Genomic DNA, 18,835 nt, shown 5'->3' on the forward strand with positions numbered 1-18,835 from the left:
AATTAAAGAACAGCAAAGTCTCCTACACGTGCAATGTGTACAAATGAAAAACAATCAGGGGCCCCCTCTTACAGGAAAAGCAAAGCATCATTTTCATGACTGGTCATTTGTTTACTTTTAATCTTGTCACTGTTTGGTAACTAGTTAACTACACAATCATCAAATAGTATGTAACAATCAGTGTGTGTTCATGAACCTTGAACATTGGAAATATATAAAGGTGAAGGAACAACAATTTCACATGGATAACAGTTTTATTGCTGTTAATTACGTAAAGATGTTTGTATGAATGACTCAATCGTGTGTTTAATGTTACTGTCAGGCACAAGCACTCCCTAAGAAAACCAAGGGACACTTGTACTACAGCAAACAAGAAGGTCTGGATGCTAGCAGGAATAAAGTTCAGTCACGGCCAAAGATTGGTAAATTAAAGAGTTAATAAAACTTTAAATTAATGTTCACTCAAAAAGAATGATTGTCTGATGTAGTTAACCCTCTCTTACACTGTATACCATTAAGAGCATACGTATGTTGTGTAACATCTCAAGATCTTGAGAGGGTTGTTATATTTCATTATAAAACTAAGTTCTTGACATGTTGCATTCCAGTAGGGTACGTCTTAAATGAAGTTTGCAATAAGCTCTTGTAGTACAGCTAGTTGTAACTTAAATCTGAGACCTCCTTTTTAACTTGGAAACTATTATATTCCAATTTGTTGGTTTGGTAGTTGGAATTCACTCCCTCCTTCTTTCTTTTGCTTCTTCCTCTGCTTGCTGTTAAATTTTTTTGTGAATGTGTGGTTCCAGAAAATATCCATACCCCCCATGGAGGGTTTTTTTTCCAGTTTGAACCCCCACCCTCCAGGATTTTCCGTTCCAGGGGGTTTCACAGTACTCCCCCCACCCCCTGGAATTTCCATGATTTTTCTACTTGGGCCCCCCCCCCCTACCCCTCGGAAATTTCTTATCCATAAAAGACAAGACTTAACTCATTGATTGTAATAAAATTTGGGCGCAGCTGTTTATAGTTACATTGTAGACAAAGGCATACTTTTTCACGGTAGACTGCAGACGCGGTGTGTTCCTTTGTGTCATGTTAAAATGTTTGAACCGATGTTTAAACTAACAAACAACTGACTTAGAAGCACTTCACTCCCAAATGGCATAGCAGCGGACTTTTTCTTCATTAAAGGAAGTTTTCTTACGAGAATCTCGGAACATACATAAAGCTCTTTCAAATAACTGAGTCGAAATTTTAATTTATGCATGGTCAAAACATCATATCTAATTACTTTACACGCGCAGTAAAGTCGTCAAACAACAGTTTTTTCAAAACAGCTATTTCCCAAATGTCGCTTTATTTTTCTTTCACCAAAGGAATACATCAATTAAGTCATACGCTTTGTCTCTGTAGTTTGTAAATGATAGTAAATACATTTTATGCCTTAGTTTTTTTCAATTGTCATACATTTCATGCGTGAAACATGCATTATGGATAGCTTCTGAAACTACACAATATGTTTAACAAATAGCTTAGATTCCATGTTACCTTGCATCTGTTCAGTAATAGATCACAGATGATGTCAAAATGTGGTAAAGAATAAAAAATCGGTACACCTGGTGATAGCCGAGTGTGTCTGACTGATGTTGGGTGACAATAAAGTAGTTGTTGCCCACTCTACCATGCACTAACCCTAAGACTCCTCGGACATGGGGGTAATTCTTCTTCCCTTATTCCTTAACATGACTTAACACTAAACTCCAGCTATACAACAAAACACTTAATTACTGGTCCCTTGGGGAAACAGTTAGTGTCATTTTCTTTTCCTTGAACCTTGATGTTTCTCTCAACTTTGTCTATGGAAACATGGTGATTCTTGGGAAAGCTATACTGTTTCCCATGGGAACTGCTTAATGTTAAAACCACTTACCAGTAGTTAGAAAAAAGTAATTAAAGTTATGATGTTATGATTTAGGACCTTAATTAACAATTATTCCATGGGCGTGCATTGGATATAATATGATAGATAGCCAACAAGGCACATAGCGCCGCGTTGGTTCTATAACCATCTCAGAACCAACAAGAGTGAGTGAAATAATTGTTTTAATAAAAATGCCCCCAAAGTACAGAAAACTGCAGAAATGAAATAAAAGTAATAATGCCAAAAAAAAAAATCATGTGTACGCTTACCATATTTGTAGAACATGGTATATTAATGGCTCATATACCATGATGGGTTAAGCCAATGAAATCTCTTGAATTGCATTATCCCATGATCCAGCTTTTAATGATATGGGGTATTTTGTGCGAGGTTAAAAAGTTGAGGGTTTTGTTTGCATATAATTAAACTCTTACTATTTTCCTTACTGCCCCACCATCTCTCCCCCTTACTTCTCTGGCTAATATGACCTTTTATACCATGCCATAGAAAATTACAGCCAATCAGAATTATACAGGAAAGCCATTGTATATTTGACAGTATTACATCCAACCTTTCCATCATGTGCATTGATTTAGGGTTGGCCCCTGTGCTTTCTATGGCATGGTGTAAAATAGTTGCAATGCTCTCTAGTGGCAAACCATACAATATCCCACTTGTCACTAGTATTTTCTCGGTAAACTCACTCACCTAAATGCTTGTGTGTAAACCAAGAAAATTCAAGTGACTTGTGAGAAATTCCATTGTATATGACTTGAAAGTTTTGCATAACTAGTATATATTATTCACTTATTACATTAAAGATGAACAAATCAAGGGACACATGACAACACTTGCTGAAATCCTTCAGAATCCAGAGTTTGGACCTTTTCATGTCACTGGAAAGGAGGTCAATGGTAAGTTTCACAGCTAGGACTGATAAAAGTGATGTTCCGTGAAAAGTATTTTAAATTTGTCACATGATGCACACTTTTATGGTAACATTAAACTTACACAATCTAATAATTTTAGGAGTTATGTAGCTTTAGTTACTTAGAATTTTCATAAGCCAGGGAAGTTATGTAGAAGGATGAAACAGTGAAAATTTGGTTGAAATTTACAACCAAGTAAGTACTAAACAGTAGTAGAAGTTTTCATTTAGCCAGAATTTCAGCTTTCTCAGCTGGTCAGCTGGCTAACTACTTCCAAGAGGCATAACTAAAACAAGTTGCTAGTTCTATCAGGTGATGTCACTACCTTTTCAATGGGTAGAGATTTTGTTCTGCCCATTTTTGCAACATTTGCTTAATTAATAAGAGTTAAATTCAGTGTAGACAAGAATTTAAAATTCTCCTGATCACCCAATCTGCAGAACAATGAAGTTTATTTGTTATTTACTTTGAAACTATTAGGTGTGTGTGATGTGATATTTAATTTACCAATACTTGGGAAACCTGTAGGTTTTAATTTTTTAGCATTCATTGCTCAGGGAGTGAATTTCCAAGTTAAAATTTCTTGTTGTCAGATTAGGCTACTGTTTTACTGTTTCTTTTCTTGGTAAAGTGAATTTTGATCTCTACTTTTTAGTAATATTCAAGTCCAGATCAGCACTTGCCATACATTTTTTGCTACTTTTTGTCTTCCTTATGATGAAATTTGCATCTTTCCTATCTAAGCCATTTTTAAAACATAAACAAGTAGTCTGTGTGAGAAGAAAAATGTTGTTTACTTTTTTTCAAAATATATCTCATTTCGTTCCAGAGATAGTCAAGTTTTTAAAACTTGCAAATTAGCCAAGTGATTATGTCATCATATTAGCTCAACCAAATTTTGATCAGATATGATGAAGACAGATATCTTAGCCAATTTGCATCAGAAATGTTTTATTCTTTGCAGTGAAATTCTACCAGATGTGTCCCACAATATGAGCTTAACAGTTTTGTTACCATGGCAATATACTGGGTTCCAGACCTCCCCAATAATCAAGGCTTTTCTAGCCACCTTTGGCATTCCATTTTGATATTTGCCAGTGGTGCCTCATCTGCATGAGTTTTTCTCAAACAAGATAACCTTTGAAGTGGTAATGAAGGCGGGCAAAGAATTCCACACAATTAAAGAGTTCAGGAGCAAATTGCATAATAACTGTCTGGAAAGCATGGGATAGGTGTTTGGCTGCTGATTTACGTTGGTGTTATAACTATCACTGAGGAGCAGGTAGCATAACTAAATGCATTAATGTCTGTTTTTTTGAAAAATTAACAGAGCAACTTTTGACTGCCATTGACTATGCTGCAAAAAATTCAACGTCTCTTAATGCTGTAAAAGAGTTGCTGGGATCCTGTTTTCTTGTACTTTTGGAGGCCTGTCATGGTGTGGCAGATAAATTTGAGCTTTCAGATGAAGCTGTGACAGCACTAGCAGACTTCAAGAGATGTGAACGGGAGAGGTACGAGTTGCTGAAGAAGACAGAGATGGATGGTGCTGATGACAAAAGACAAGAAGGAGTTCAACTGCTTGGTAATTAAATACTTTTACTCATATCATTGTTTTGTATGCTTTTAGATACCCTTCAAGCAGTTGGCTTCTCCTACACCATACAAGAGAGAAACCACTGCAAGCAACTGTGCGTTCCTTTGAGTTAGCCGCTGTCCAGCGCCATGGATGAATAAATTAACTTTGAACTGGTAAAACTAGTTTAAAAGCTGGTTTAGGCTCGCACACATGTGCTCACCAGCAACTGCTGCATTTACCCAAGCCCACCATGTAGTGATCAAAGTCCAACTCCACTGCAAACGATCACAATCTGGGTTTATACGATGTTCAAACACATTTCGTAGTTCTTCAAGACTGTGCTGTACATTGCTTGAAGTTGGAGTGGGCTTTTGTTTTCACTTTTGATGATGTCCAGTCACTTGCAACAGCTTTTATGAAACCGCGGTGCCTTCAATCACATTATCCCAGTTAAAATCATAATATATAGATTTAGGCCAACCTAAAAGCGTAGCTCCTGGCCGGGTTGTTCATAGCCCAATTAAGCTAACCCAGAAAAAGGTAGAATCTTGATTTGAGTTTTGTAACTTTGCGGTGAGGTTTCTGTATATTGTTTGGCCTTCTGTTTTGAGTTTTAATAATCACCGTATACACAAAACAAAACAGCAAAAAACAAACATTTGTATAGAAGAAAAAGTTATAATTTGGTTAACTTTAATCCTGGGTTAGCGTAAACCAGCTTCCGAACAATCCTGCCCTGTTTCCAACAAACTCACCCAATATGAGCCCGCGATCCAATCGATAACCAGCACTTGGTCAGCGGTCAACTTCAAAAAAACATGTGATCTCGAGGAGCTGTAAACTTGAGCCTGCGATATGGTCACGTGGTACTGGTCAGCGGATACCTTGTTTTGACAGGTGTCAATTGATCATAACATGGATGTCCAATATCAAGGAAGTACACGGTAAACCAAGGCTGTATGTCTCTGTCAACCTATTATTTGGAGTATGGCCGCCATGTTGGGCAACTCCGTCGTCGTTGTCGTCGTCATGCGTACACGCCCACGAGCAATACCGCTAGCCATGATAACCATGAGAAAATCAACTCATGGGTTTCCTTTTCTTTCCTATATGAGTATGGGGCTCTGCTTGGTGGCCCTTCGGAGCTCCGCTATTATTGTGTTCAATGAGTTCAACAATCCCACACGAGAGAGGGCAAGAAAGCCTTAAATTTAGGTTTTAGAGTTAGACCGCAACCTAGAGAATACTTCAATGAAGGTCTGGAGCATCTTTTGTCGGCATTTTTGGCGATAAATTTTGCATTCTTTTGACTGGCATTGTACAGTGCAAGCACCTCCAGGGAACAAATGGAACTGACATCAAATGCATCACATGGGGCGTGACGAACTCGCACATGCTCAATGGAAAGGCAGGCAGTTACTCACAGTGGTTTCTTTCTTGTTTGGCGTAGGAGAAACCAACTGCTCACAGGGTAGCTTTTGGATAGCCATAAGTGATTTCAGAGTTAGACAAATTGACGTCAGTTTTCATGCATCGATCTTGTTATTCAGAGCATGAATTTGTCATAACAATTGTCAAAGTATCTGAGGTTCCACTTGCCTAACGCCTGGGAAATCCATTGCTACTTTATAAAACTCATGATCTAGAACAAGAGACATGCGATTACATTTAAGATTGACTTCTGTTCACATGAACTACATATTAACAACTCAAAAACAAAATCTATTATTAACCTTTATTCTGTTTGAAAATTCTTTAAAATCTGCCAAAGCAGAGTATTATTGTACACAGTTATCACAATATATAATCAAAAATAGTGTCTCCACTCAGTTAATAAGCCAATTGTTGCCAAGTAGAAGTATATATTATTACGCACAATTACTTTTCTAATTCATTGAATTTTACGCATTTGGCATGTTATCACAAAGTATTATTAAAGCACATGATCAGTGAAGGATAGATGCACATGTAAACATTAATAAGTATACAAAAGAATTGGGTGAGTGATAGATGTAATAAATCTTGAGTAATGTTGTTTTCTGGATTTGGGAGTGGAACATTTGCCCCTTCTTCTTCACCCTGGGTATTGACTACTGTTGCCTCCACTCTGGGGAATTTGCCATTTTTCCAAAAAACGTAATTTTAACTTTGATATTTCTGACTTTGAAGTTCAAGGCAATTTAATGAAGTCATCTCAAACAATATTATTAGTATTTTTCTCTTTAAAGAAGTCCCTTTTAGATGCAATTTTTCACTGTCTTATTGAAGAGAACTTAAAAAATGCTAAATTTGTGTCAACAGTTTGGTGAAATTTATCAAGGTCTGTGTGTGATTGTGTCAGCTATGTTTATTGCAGACTTAGCAATAACAAAGGGAAAGCAAGATGTGAAAAGAGTATTGGAGAGACAGAAGAAGACAGAAGAAGCTCAAACCCTTCAAAAGTTTGTTAACAAAAAAGAAGAACTTGATCAAGAAATTAACCGAGAAATTGAAGAGTTGAAATTGATGAGTGACAACTGTGAAGGTGACATAGATATAATAGGTATGTAGACATTCATTCAGTTTCTGTCAAACTTTAATAAAGTAAGGTAAATCAGTGTATGAGCAAAGCTGGCTCACACCACCAGAGCCAGCCTGCACATTACTCCCTTGTACACTAACACTCCCTAAAGCTGAATAGTAACAAGAAAATATGTGTCAATGAGCTATCCATCCGTACAAGGAATTGTGTATTATTATTTTACTTTTATTATATGGCAAGCAGTGTTGAGGTAATTCTGAGTGTTCTGACTGGTTCTTTCTTGGTCAGGATTTTGCCGTATGGTCTGTTTCCATGGAAATGGTCATGAGCCATGTTTTTTACCTAAGAGTGCCATCTGACATACATGCGTGACATCCCCAATTCAGGATGTTGGTCATCTCCTCCTTATTTCTCTCTGAAAAAGGAATGAAATGACAAAGTAATTGTTGAATTACAAACTACCAGTGGTACCCCCAAAGCAGGCTATCTTGGAGTAATTCAAACAAGTTCTCATGGACAAAAAAATCAACGGGTAACCGCAGTCAACCACGGGTAACCACGAATTGACTAATCATTATTAAGAGTATCCTTTTAACTATCATTTGGTTACCTGTGGTTACTTGTAGTTACTTGTGGTTACCAGTAAAAAAAACTGCATTTATCTGCTTTAAATAATCATTATTCCAAGCTGAACTGAAAAAGGAAGCAAAAACTTTGTACAATAGGAATTAAAATGAGACACTATGTTATAAAAGGAACTTTTGGGTTCAGAAGGCATGTTTTTGTTGGTTTACTGACAGTTAACCATGTGTAATGACAATTCATTTTTATTACACTTACATGTTTTAAGTATTCCCTGTTAACAGCATTCTGTTCAGCAGACAAAATTACATAAGATCCCTTGTTTTATCATGCTTTTGAACTTCATGTCATGAGTTCTCAATGTTTTATCGCGGTGAAGCTTTAAAGAAGAGAGTAAATTAATTAACTTTTCTATGTAAATCGTTTACCAGTGGGAAATCGCCCAGTGGGACATTCGCCCAGTAAAAGTTGAAAAGCACCCATCGGTTGATATCAAATTTTATGTGCTCAGTGTAATGCAGTTATCAAAATGAAATGCACATGTTACTGTGACATCATTATGAGGTCATCTGCAATGGTAAACCATTGTATTGAGGTCAGACATAGAGAGATTTTGGTCAAAGAACGGTACAAAATATGACAACTGAAAAGGGAAAAACTTGTAGCCATTGTGTCATAGTGAGAATTGCATTGAATGAAAGTGAGGTAGACACTCTTTGAACGCTTTAAAAGTGAAAAAAAAAGCTACAAACACCACCTTGAGGGCTAAATATGGATCAATTTTTTTAATGGGATAGACCAGGTTTCGTCTTTGTGTCGTAATTTTGGTGAGAAAAAAAAAGGCACTTTTTCTGTAGTCACAAATCGCTCTGAACCACGCATATATTTTAGTGGCATCTGTAAAAATAATCTTGCTAGAGCTTGGAAATATAACGGCAATCGCCACAATTTACATAAATAGACTCCAGACAATGGGCGACAAAAGTAGTTGAGACAGTTTTAGAAAATGAAGCTTTTCAGCACTTATTCTATTTTATTTGCATCTAGCATTAATTCTCTTACACCTCAACCCCCCAACTCAATGTTGTGTAGGGGCTGTGGTCTGTGTAGTCTAAGAAATCGAAAAATCAACATTGTTCAGGGGGGGGAATGTGTCCAAGACGCTCGAAAATCGAATTTTACTGCCAAGTGTCTCAACACTTTTGTCGCACATTGTAGCTTGCTTGAGCTGTTCTGGGAAATATGGGCCCTCAGTCATTTTCTGTTCTGCCATGAAATCAGGCTAATATTACATACATATACATACATACATTTTATTGAAGCTCCATTTACAAGGCTTTTCAGCCACATAACATACTGTAAAAATATGCATATCTTCTTCGCCAGTAGATGGATTATTTATCTTGTGAAGTTCCAGCCACATATACCTGGGAATGGTTTATTGGGTGCCAAGCACAAAAATTGTGCTTGGCACCCAATAATACATTCCGAATCAAAAGTTCATTTGATGAACTTTTGATTGCTTCTTCAGTTTGAACTTAGAATTGCACAGCAGCTGTTTTCCCACACAATTAAGCTATCAGAATCTTACTCCAGAAAACAAGTATGTCAGCACTGTTACGTTGGCTGTAAACAGCTTATTTCATGGATAAAATGTGAAAAGATATAAATTTAACATTGTTCCAATCGACTCACAACTGCAAAGCCAGTCACTATTAAATGTGGCCTTTAAAGTAGTCAGTGGCATGATCCCATCTAATTAATTAGGTATAATTGGAAGGATGAAATGTTTTCTTTTACGATTGCAGCCAAAAACCTGGAAACCCTAGGTCAATCAGTTGAGGTGGCCTTCAAAAAGTATACAGATGAGGACAAAAGTTTGTGCAAAAAATTACAAGAGAACAGAACAGAGCAACAGGAGCTGCAGCAGCGTTTGAATGCACTAAAGGAACATGAACAGCAATTGGAAGAAGACAGACAAAAGCGAAGAGAAATCCAGGAAAAAGCAGACCAGGTGAGATATAGAGATATCAAATGAATACAGTTTGAGTTACGTGTCTGCAATTAGGTGAATGCAGGTTGAGTTATGTGGCTGCAATTAGGTGAATGCAGTTTGAGTTATGTGGATGCAATTAGGTGAATGTAGTTTGAGTTACGTGGGTGCAATTAGGTGAATGCAGTTTGAGTTTTGTGGGTGCAATTAGGTGAAGGCAGTTTGAGTTACATGGGTGCAATTAGGTGAACACAGTTTGAGTAATGTGGGTGCAATTAGGTTAATGCAGTATGAGTTACGTGGGTGTAATTACGTGAATGCAGTTCGAGTTACGTGGGTGCAATTATGTGAATGCAGTTTGAGTTATGTGGGTGCAATTACATGAATGCAGTTTGAGTTATGTGGGTGCAATTATGTGAATGCAGTTTGAGTTATGAGGTTGCAATTACGTGAATGCAGTTTGAGTTATGTGGGTGCAATTACGTGAATGCAGTTTGAGTTACATGGGTGCAATTACCTGAATGCAGTTTGAGTTATGTGGGTACAATTATGTGAATGCAGTTTCAGTTATGAGGTTGAAATTACGTGAATGCAGTTTGAGTTATGTGGGTGTAATTAGGTGAATGCAGTTTGAGTTACATCGGTGCAATTACGTGAATGCAGTTTGAGTTACATGGGTGCAATTACCTGAATGCAGTTTGAGTTTTGGGTGCATTACGTGAATGCAGTTTGAGTTATGTGGGTGCAATTATGTGAATGCAGTTTGAGTTACGTGGGTGCAATTACGTGAATGCAGTTTGAGTTACATGGGTGCAATTACCTGAATGCAGTTTGAGTTATGTGGGTGCAATTATGTGAATGCAGTTTGAGTTACGTGGGTGCAATTACGTGAATGCAGTTTGAGTTACATGGGTGCAATTACCTGAATGCAGTTTGAGTTGTGGGTGCAATTACGTGAATGCAGTTTGAGTTGTGGGTGCAATTACATGAATGCACTTTGAGTTATGTGGGTGGAATTACGTGAATGCAGTTTGAGTTATGTGGGTGCAATTACGTGAATGCAGTTTGAGTTGTGGGTGCAATTACCTGAATGCAGTTTGAGTTATGTGGGTGGAATTATGTGAATGATTTTTGAGTTATGTGGGTGCAATTATGTGAATGCAGTTTGAGTTACGTGGGTGCAATTACATGAATGCAGTTTAAGTTATGTGGGTGCAATTACGTGAATGCAGTTTAAGTTATGTGGGTGCAATTATCTGAATGCAGTTTGAGTTACATGGGTGCAATTACCTGAATACAGTTTGATTTATGAGGTTGCAATTACCTGAATGCAGTTTGAGTTATGTGGGTGTAATTACGTGAATGCAGTTTGAGTTATGTGGGTGCAATTACCTGAATGCAGTTTGAGTTGTGGGTGCAATTACCTGAACGCAGTTTGAGTTATGTGGGTGCAATTACCTGAATGTAGTTTGAGTTATGTGGGTGTAATTACCTGAATGCAGTTTGAGTTGTGGGTGCAATTACGTGAATGCAGTTTGAGTTATGTGGGTGCAATTACCTGAATGCAGTTTGAGTTGTGGGTGCAATTACCTGAATGCAGTTTGAGTTATGTGGGTGCAATTACCTGAATGCAGTTTGAGTTATGTGCGTGCAATTACATCAATGCAGTTTGAGTTATGTGGGTGCAATTACCTGAATGCAGTTTGAGTTGTGTGGGTGCAATTACCTGAATGCAGTTTGAGTTATGTGGGTGCAATTACCTGAATGCAGTTTGAGTTATGTGGGTGCAATTACCTGAATGCAGTTTGAGTTATGTGGGTGCAATTACCTGAATGCAGTTTGAGTTGTGTGGGTGCAATTACCTGAATGCAGTTTGAGTTATGTGGGTGCAATTACCTGAATGCAGTTTGAGTTATGTGGGTGCAATTACGTGAATGCAGTTTGAGTTATGTGGGTGCAATTACCTGAATGCAGTTTGAGTTATCTGGGTGCAATTACCTGAATGCAGTTTGAGTTATGTGGGTGTAATTAACTGAATGCAGTTTGAGTTGTGGGTGCAATTATGTGAATGCAGTTTGAGTTATGTGGGTGCAATTACCTGAATGCAGTTTGAGTTGTGGGTGCAATTACCTGAATGCAGTTTGAGTTATGTGGGTGCAATTACCTGAATGCAGTTTGAGTTATGTGCGTGCAATTACATGAATGCAGTTTGAGTTATGTGGGTGCAATTACCTGAATGCAGTTTGAGTTATGTGGGTGCAATTACCTGAATGCAGTTTGAGTTATGTGGGTGGAATTATGTGAATGCAGTTTGAGTTATGTGGGTGTAATTACCTGAATGCAGTTTGAGTTGTGGGTGCAATTACGTGAATGCAGTTTGAGTTATGTGGGTGCAATTACCTGAATGCAGTTTGAGTTATGTGGGTGTAATTAACTGAATGCAGTTTGAGTTGTGGGTGCAATTATGTGAATGCAGTTTGAGTTATGTGGGTGCAATTACCTGAATGCAGTTTGAGTTGTGGGTGCAATTACCTGAATGCAGTTTGAGTTATGTGGGTGCAATTACCTGAATGCAGTTTGAGTTATGTGCGTGCAATTACATGAATGCAGTTTGAGTTATGTGGGTGCAATTACCTGAATGCAGTTTGAGTTATGTGGGTGCAATTACCTGAATGCAGTTTGAGTTATGTGGGTGGAATTATGTGAATGCAGTTTGAGTTATGTGGGTGTAATTACCTGAATGCAGTTTGAGTTGTGGGTGCAATTACGTGAATGCAGTTTGAGTTATGTGGGTGCAATTACCTGAATGCAGTTTGAGTTGTGGGTGCAATTACCTGAATGCAGTTTGAGTTATGTGGGTGCAATTACCTGAATGCAGTTTGAGTTATGTGCGTGCAATTACATGAATGCAGTTTGAGTTATGTGGGTGCAATTACCTGAATGCAGTTTGAGTTATGTGGGTGAATTACCTGAATGCAGTTTGAGTTTTGTGGGTGCAATTACCTGAATGCGGTTTGAGTTATGTGGGTGCAATTACGTGAATGCAGTTTGAGTTGTGGGTGCAATTACGTGAATGCAGTTTGAGTTATGTGGGTGCAATTACCTGAATGCAGTTTGAGTTGTGGGTGCAATTACCTGAACGCAGTTTGAGTTATGTGGGTGAATTACCTGAATGCAGTTTGAGTTATGTGGGTGTAATTACCTGAATGCAGTTTGAGTTGTGGGTGCAATTACGTGAATGCAGTTTGAGTTATGTGGGTGCAATTACCTGAATGCAGTTTGAGTTGTGGGTGCAATTACCTGAATGCAGTTTGAGTTATGTGGGTGCAATTACGTGAATGCAGTTTGAGTTATGTGCGTGCAATTACATGAATGCAGTTTGAGTTATGTGGGTGCAATTACCTGAATGCAGTTTGAGTTATGTGGGTTCAATTACCTGAATGCAGTTTGAGTTATGTGGGTGCAATTACCTGAATGCGGTTTGAGTTATGTGGGTGCAATTACGTGAATGCAGTTTGAGTTATGTGGGTGTAATTACCTGAATGCAGTTTGAGTTATGTGGGTGCAATTACCTGAATGCAGTTTGAGTTATGTGGGTGAATTACCTGAATGCAGTTTGAGTTATGTGGGTGTAATTACCTGAATGCAGTTTGAGTTATGTGGGTGTAATTACCTGAATGCAGTTTGAGTTATGTGGGTTCAATTACGTGAATGCAGTTTGAGTTATGTGGGTGTAATTACCTGAATGCAGTTTGAGTTATGTGGGTGTAATTACCTGAATGCAGTTTGAGTTGTGGGTGCAATTACGTGAATGCAGTTTGAGTTATGTGGGTGTAATTACCTGAATGCAGTTTGAGTTATGTGGGTGCAATTACGTGAATGCAGTTTGAGGTATGTGGGTGTAATTACCTGAATGCAGTTTGAGTTATGTGGGTGTAATTACCTGAATGCAGTTTGAGTTATGTGGGTGCAATTACCTGAATGCAGTTTGAGTTATGTGGGTGCAATTACGTGAATGCAGTTTGAGTTGTGGGTGCAATTACGTGAATGCAGTTTGAGTTATGTGGGTGCAATTACCTGAATGCAGTTTGAGTTGTGGGTGCAATTACCTGAACGCAGTTTGAGTTATGTGGGTGAATTACCCGAATGCAGTTTGAGTTATGTGGGTGTAATTACCTGAATGCAGTTTGAGTTGTGGGTGCAATTACATGAATGCAGTTTGAGTTATGTGGGTGCAATTACCTGAATGCAGTTTGAGTTGTGGGTGCAATTACCTGAATGCAGTTAGAGTTATGTGCATGCAATTACATGAATGCAGTTTGAGTTATGTGGGTGCAATTACCTGAATGCAGTTTGAGTTATGTGGGTGCAATTACCTGAATGCGGTTTGAGTTATGTGGGTGCAATTACGTGAATGCAGTTTGAGTTGTGGGTGCAATTACGTGAATGCAGTTTGAGTTATGTGGGTGCAATTACCTGAATGCAGTTTGAGTTATGTGGGTGCAATTACCTGAATGCAGTTTGAGTTATGTGGGTGCAATTACCTGAATGCGGTTTGAGTTATGTGGGTGCAATTACGTGAATGCAGTTTGAGTTGTGGGTGCAATTACGTGAATGCAGTTTGAGTTATGTGGGTGCAATTACCTGAATGCAGTTTGAGTTGTGGGTGCAATTACCTGAACGCAGTTTGAGTTATGTGGGTGAATTACCTGAATGCAGTTTGAGTTATGTGGGTGTAATTACCTGAATGCAGTTTGAGTTGTGGGTGCAATTACGTGAATGCAGTTTGAGTTATGTGGGTGTAATTACCTGAATGCAGTTTGAGTTATGTGGGTGCAATTACGTGAATGCAGTTTGAGTTATGTGGGTGTAATTACCTGAATGCAGTTTGAGTTATGTGGGTGCAATTACCTGAATGCAGTTTGAGTTGTGGGTGCAATTACGTGAATGCAGTTTGAGTTATGTGGGTGTAATTACCTGAATGCAGTTTGAGTTGTGGGTGCAATTACGTGAATGCAGTTTGAGTTATGTGGGTGTAATTACCGGAATGCAGTTTGAGTTGTGGGTGCAATTACCTGAACGCAGTTTGAGTTATGTGGGTGAATTACCTGAATGCAGTTTGAGTTATGTGGGTGCAATTACCTGAATGCAGTTTGAGTTATGTGGGTGCAATTACGTGAATGCAGTTTGAGTTATATGGGTGTAATTACCTGAATGCAGTTTGAGTTATGTGGGTGCAATTACCTGAATGCAGTTTGAGTTATGTGGGTGTAATTACCTGAATGCAGTTTGAGTTGTGGGTGCAATTACCTGAACGCAGTTTGAGTTATGTGGGTGAATTACCTGAATGCAGTTTGAGTTATGTGGGTGTAATTACCTGAATGCAGTTTGAGTTATGTGGGTGTAATTACCTGAATGCAGTTTGAGTTATGTGGGTGCAATTACGTGAATGCAGTTTGAGTTATGTGGGTGTAATAACCTGAATGCAGTTTGAGTTATGTGGGTGCAATTACCTGAATGCAGTTTGAGTTATGTGGGTGCAATTACGTGAATGCAGTTTGAGTTATGTGGGTGTAATTACCTGAATGCAGTTTGAGTTGTGGGTGCAATTACTTGAATGCAGTTTGAGTTATGTGGGTGCAATTACCTGAATGCAGTTTGAGTTATGTGGGTGGAGTTATGTGAATGCAGTTTGAGTTATGTGGGTGCAATTATGTGAATGCAGTTTGAGTTACGTGGGTGGAATTACATGAATGCAGTTTAAGTTATGTGGGTGCAATTATGTGAATGCAGTTTGAGTTACATGGCTGCAATTACCTGAATGCAGTTTGAGGTATAAGGTTGCAATTACCTGAATGCAGTTTGAGTTGTGGGTGTAATTACGTGAATGCAGTTTGAGTTATGTGGGTGTAATTACCTGAATGCAGTTTGAGTTGGGTGCAAATACCTGAATGCAGTTTGAGTTATGTGGGTGTAATTACGTGAATGCAGTTTGAGTTACATGGGTGTAATTACCTGAATGCAGTTTGAGTTGTGGGTGTAATTACTTGAATGCAGTTTGAGTTATGTGGGTGTAATTACCTGAATGCAGTTTGAATTACATGGGTGTAATTACCTGAATGCATTTTGAGTTATGTGGGTGCAATTACCTGAATGCAGTTTGAGTTATGTGGGTGCAATTACCTGAATGCAGTTTGAGTTATGTGGGTGTAATTACCTGAATGCAGTTTGAATTACATGGGTGTAATTACCTGAATGCATTTTGAGTTATGTGGGTGTAATTACCTGAATGCAGTTTGAGTTATGTGGGTGTAATTACCTGAATGCAGTTTGAGTTACATGGGTGTAATTACCTGAATGCAGTTTGAGTTGGGTGCAAATACCTGAATGCAGTTTGAGTTATGTGGGTGTAATTACCTGAATGCAGTTTGAATTACATGGGTGTAATTACCTGAATGCATTTTGAGTTATGTGGGTGCAATTACCTGAATGCAGTTTGAGTTATGTGGGTGTAATTACCTGAATGCAGTTTGAATTACATGGGTGTAATTACCTGAATGCATTTTGAGTTATGAGGTTGCAATTACCTGAATGCAGTTTAAGTTATGTGAGTGTAATCACGTGAATGCAGTTTGAGTTACATGGGTGTAATTACCTGAATGCAGTTTGAGTTATGTGGGTGCAATTACGTGAATGCAGTTTGAGTTACATGGGTGCAATTACCTGAATGCAGTTTGAGTTATGTGGGTGTAATTACCTGAATGCAGTTTGAGTTGTGGGTGCAATTACCTGAATGCAGTTTGAGTTATGTGGGTGTAATTACGTGAATGCAGTTTGAGTTACATGGGTGTAATTACGTGAATGCAGTTTGAGTTGTGGGTGCAATTACGTGAATGCAGTTTGAGTTATGTGGGTGCAATTACGTGAATGCAGTTTGAGTTATTAGTCACTGGTTATGGGATCTGCTTTCCAAGAACAGTCCACTCTCTAGAAAAATATGATAGAAATAACCTAGCAAATTCGACAATAATTGTTGGATTTCCCAGTAACTTTTCAAGATAATTTTTGCATCATTTGCCCTGACTTTGAAAGTCCTGGAATTTTTTAAGATAGTGATAACACCCCATGTTATGATGTGTTTACTGCAGGGTTTTAGAACAGTCTCATCATCTAAGCCAATGATGATCTGAACAATCCTGAAACTTTTGAAAACTAAATGTGTAGTGATGATTGTAATTTACACACCATAATTTTGAAGATATATTATTGAAATGGCTTCTAGTTAGAATATTTACTGATGATCTTTTGAGAAGTTATTCACAGAGTTAAATGTATTAACTTAATCTGTGATCACTGCAAGTAGTGTATTTCACAAATAATTTTACTTCAAGAAAGGTTTGGCCTTAAATTAAATATAAACACAGCATGATGTACATGTACCCTTACTTTCTGTATAATTTAACTGAAATAAATATTTAAACTATTTACATGTTTGTAACCAGACAGCAGAAAAAGCTAGACAAGAGTTGGAGAAGTGGCGCCAACAAATCCAGGAGCTACATGACAGATGTCAGGCTGCTCTGCATGTTATGGGCGAATTTAGAGGTACTAGCTGGTTCACAGAAGCCATCAAATAATTGTCCTGTCATAATATGGATGTCCCACTTTCTTTTACACAGTTTTGATGAGTGATCCATAGTGGTGTAACAATATTACAAGTACACCTCATGTGGTGCTTGCAGTTAAAATATAGAAATGCTGGATACTGTGACTGTTATGTTTTGTATTTAAACTCAGTAGTGCAATTGTTTAGTTCATTTCGAATTGATGTAACAGCATTTTCTCCATATGACATAAGTTGAATCTAGATATAATGTGATACAGCTTGCAACCCCAAATATGATAGAATTCCAAACGTAATGACCCCGTTACTTTGAGATTTAGCAAGCAAAAGAGGCCATTGCTTTTGGGTAGCCATTACTTTCAGATGGTTAAAAATGCTTGCAAGTACAGTAATTCACAGTTGTTTCAGACAAAGTGAACACTGACCATGAAATTGAAAGTTCTGTTTATTTGTTACTAACGACACACATAGACAAAGCAGACTGTTTTATGAAAAAAAAAGCCCCCAAGTGTTGGTACTGTTAGGTGAAAGTTAGAATTGTCACCTTATCTCAGAATATAACTAATTACACTGAACTGATCATTTGATGGCTCTACTGTCAGACAAACACAGCTATAGAAAGATTCAGTGAAATTCAAAATAAAATAAAAAATCTCTTCATGTTGCTCAGTCCATCAGTCAGGCTATTCCATCCACATTGCGTTTGATATCCGAGAATTTCTCTTTTAGTGACTTCTTTAAATGTTCAAAAAACCTTCATTAAACAAGGAATCTTCAGTCCTCCTCCTTAAATCCATTTTTTTTTCTTTTTTTCATTTGAGTTACTTGTTACGTTGTCTTTAAAATTGCAGTGTAACTACTTGGGATGTTATATCAAATATTTAATACATTTCTTTTATTGTAGTCCAGTGGTAATCTTCAAAGGACCACTTTTTTAGGGGGGGACTGTTACCTTCCGGGTTCTATAAGAAGGTAAAAAATTAACGTTACTTTCGGGGAGCTGTTATCTTCAGGTGGACCTTTACTTTTAGAATTCTATGGTATGAGTGTTATTACACACAGGAGACCTGGTTATGTATGCACACACAATTCGCATTTTTGATCAATTATTGATCACTGTTGTTGGCCGTTACTAGATGGTTCCAGTAAATTGATGGAAGCTTCCATTGAAAGCAAAAGGAAAGAAGAACAAGATCTCAATGAGCAGGACATTGTGGCTCACAGAAGACTTCGAGATGCAACAGCAGCAGCTGCTGTTGAGTGCAAACAGCATATTGAAAACTGTGATGAAAACCTGAAATTCCTCAAAAAACAGGTAACAAGTTTCAAATTGACTTGCTTTGTCAAAGAGATAGTAGTTTTGAATAGTTTTAATCAGTATTTAATTTGCAATTTTTACCTGATGAATTGTGATATTAGCGTTGTTTAGTTGTTAGGTTCTCATCAGTTATTAGGAGGAATAACTGTAAACTAGCACTCAAGCTAAGCGTATATCCATGCCAAATAAAGCATTCATTCATTCATTGATTCATTGATTCATACTGTATGACTGTCCAAAATGATTCCCATTGTATTCTCTGTTACTCCTGTAATTACTTTGAGGTGACACATTCAATTCTTCAATATTACACATACCACACAACATTCTGGCTTATAAATCTGGACTTATTAACCTAATATGAACCC

At 37.8% G+C, this 18,835-nt stretch overlaps 1 protein-coding gene across 1 annotated transcript in view; it reads left to right on the forward strand.

Annotated features, from left to right (window-relative positions):
- The window catches only part of LOC110053708 (uncharacterized), a 28,382-nt gene that overhangs the window by 7,010 nt on the left and 2,537 nt on the right, over positions 1-18,835 (forward strand). Inside the window, exons 3-9 of the mRNA XM_020759974.2 lie at positions 323-422; positions 2,743-2,835; positions 4,181-4,435; positions 6,786-6,971; positions 9,341-9,546; positions 17,028-17,130; positions 18,286-18,464. Coding sequence (XP_020615633.2) covers positions 323-422; positions 2,743-2,835; positions 4,181-4,435; positions 6,786-6,971; positions 9,341-9,546; positions 17,028-17,130; positions 18,286-18,464 — 1,122 coding nt within the window. The remainder of the gene's footprint in view (positions 1-322; positions 423-2,742; positions 2,836-4,180; positions 4,436-6,785; positions 6,972-9,340; positions 9,547-17,027; positions 17,131-18,285; positions 18,465-18,835) is intronic.

Source organism: Orbicella faveolata, unplaced genomic scaffold (genome assembly GCF_042242905.1).
Source record: "Orbicella faveolata isolate gen_17 unplaced genomic scaffold, um_ofav_v1 contig_4, whole genome shotgun sequence".
NCBI classification, from domain to species: Eukaryota; Metazoa; Cnidaria; class Anthozoa; order Scleractinia; family Merulinidae; genus Orbicella; species Orbicella faveolata.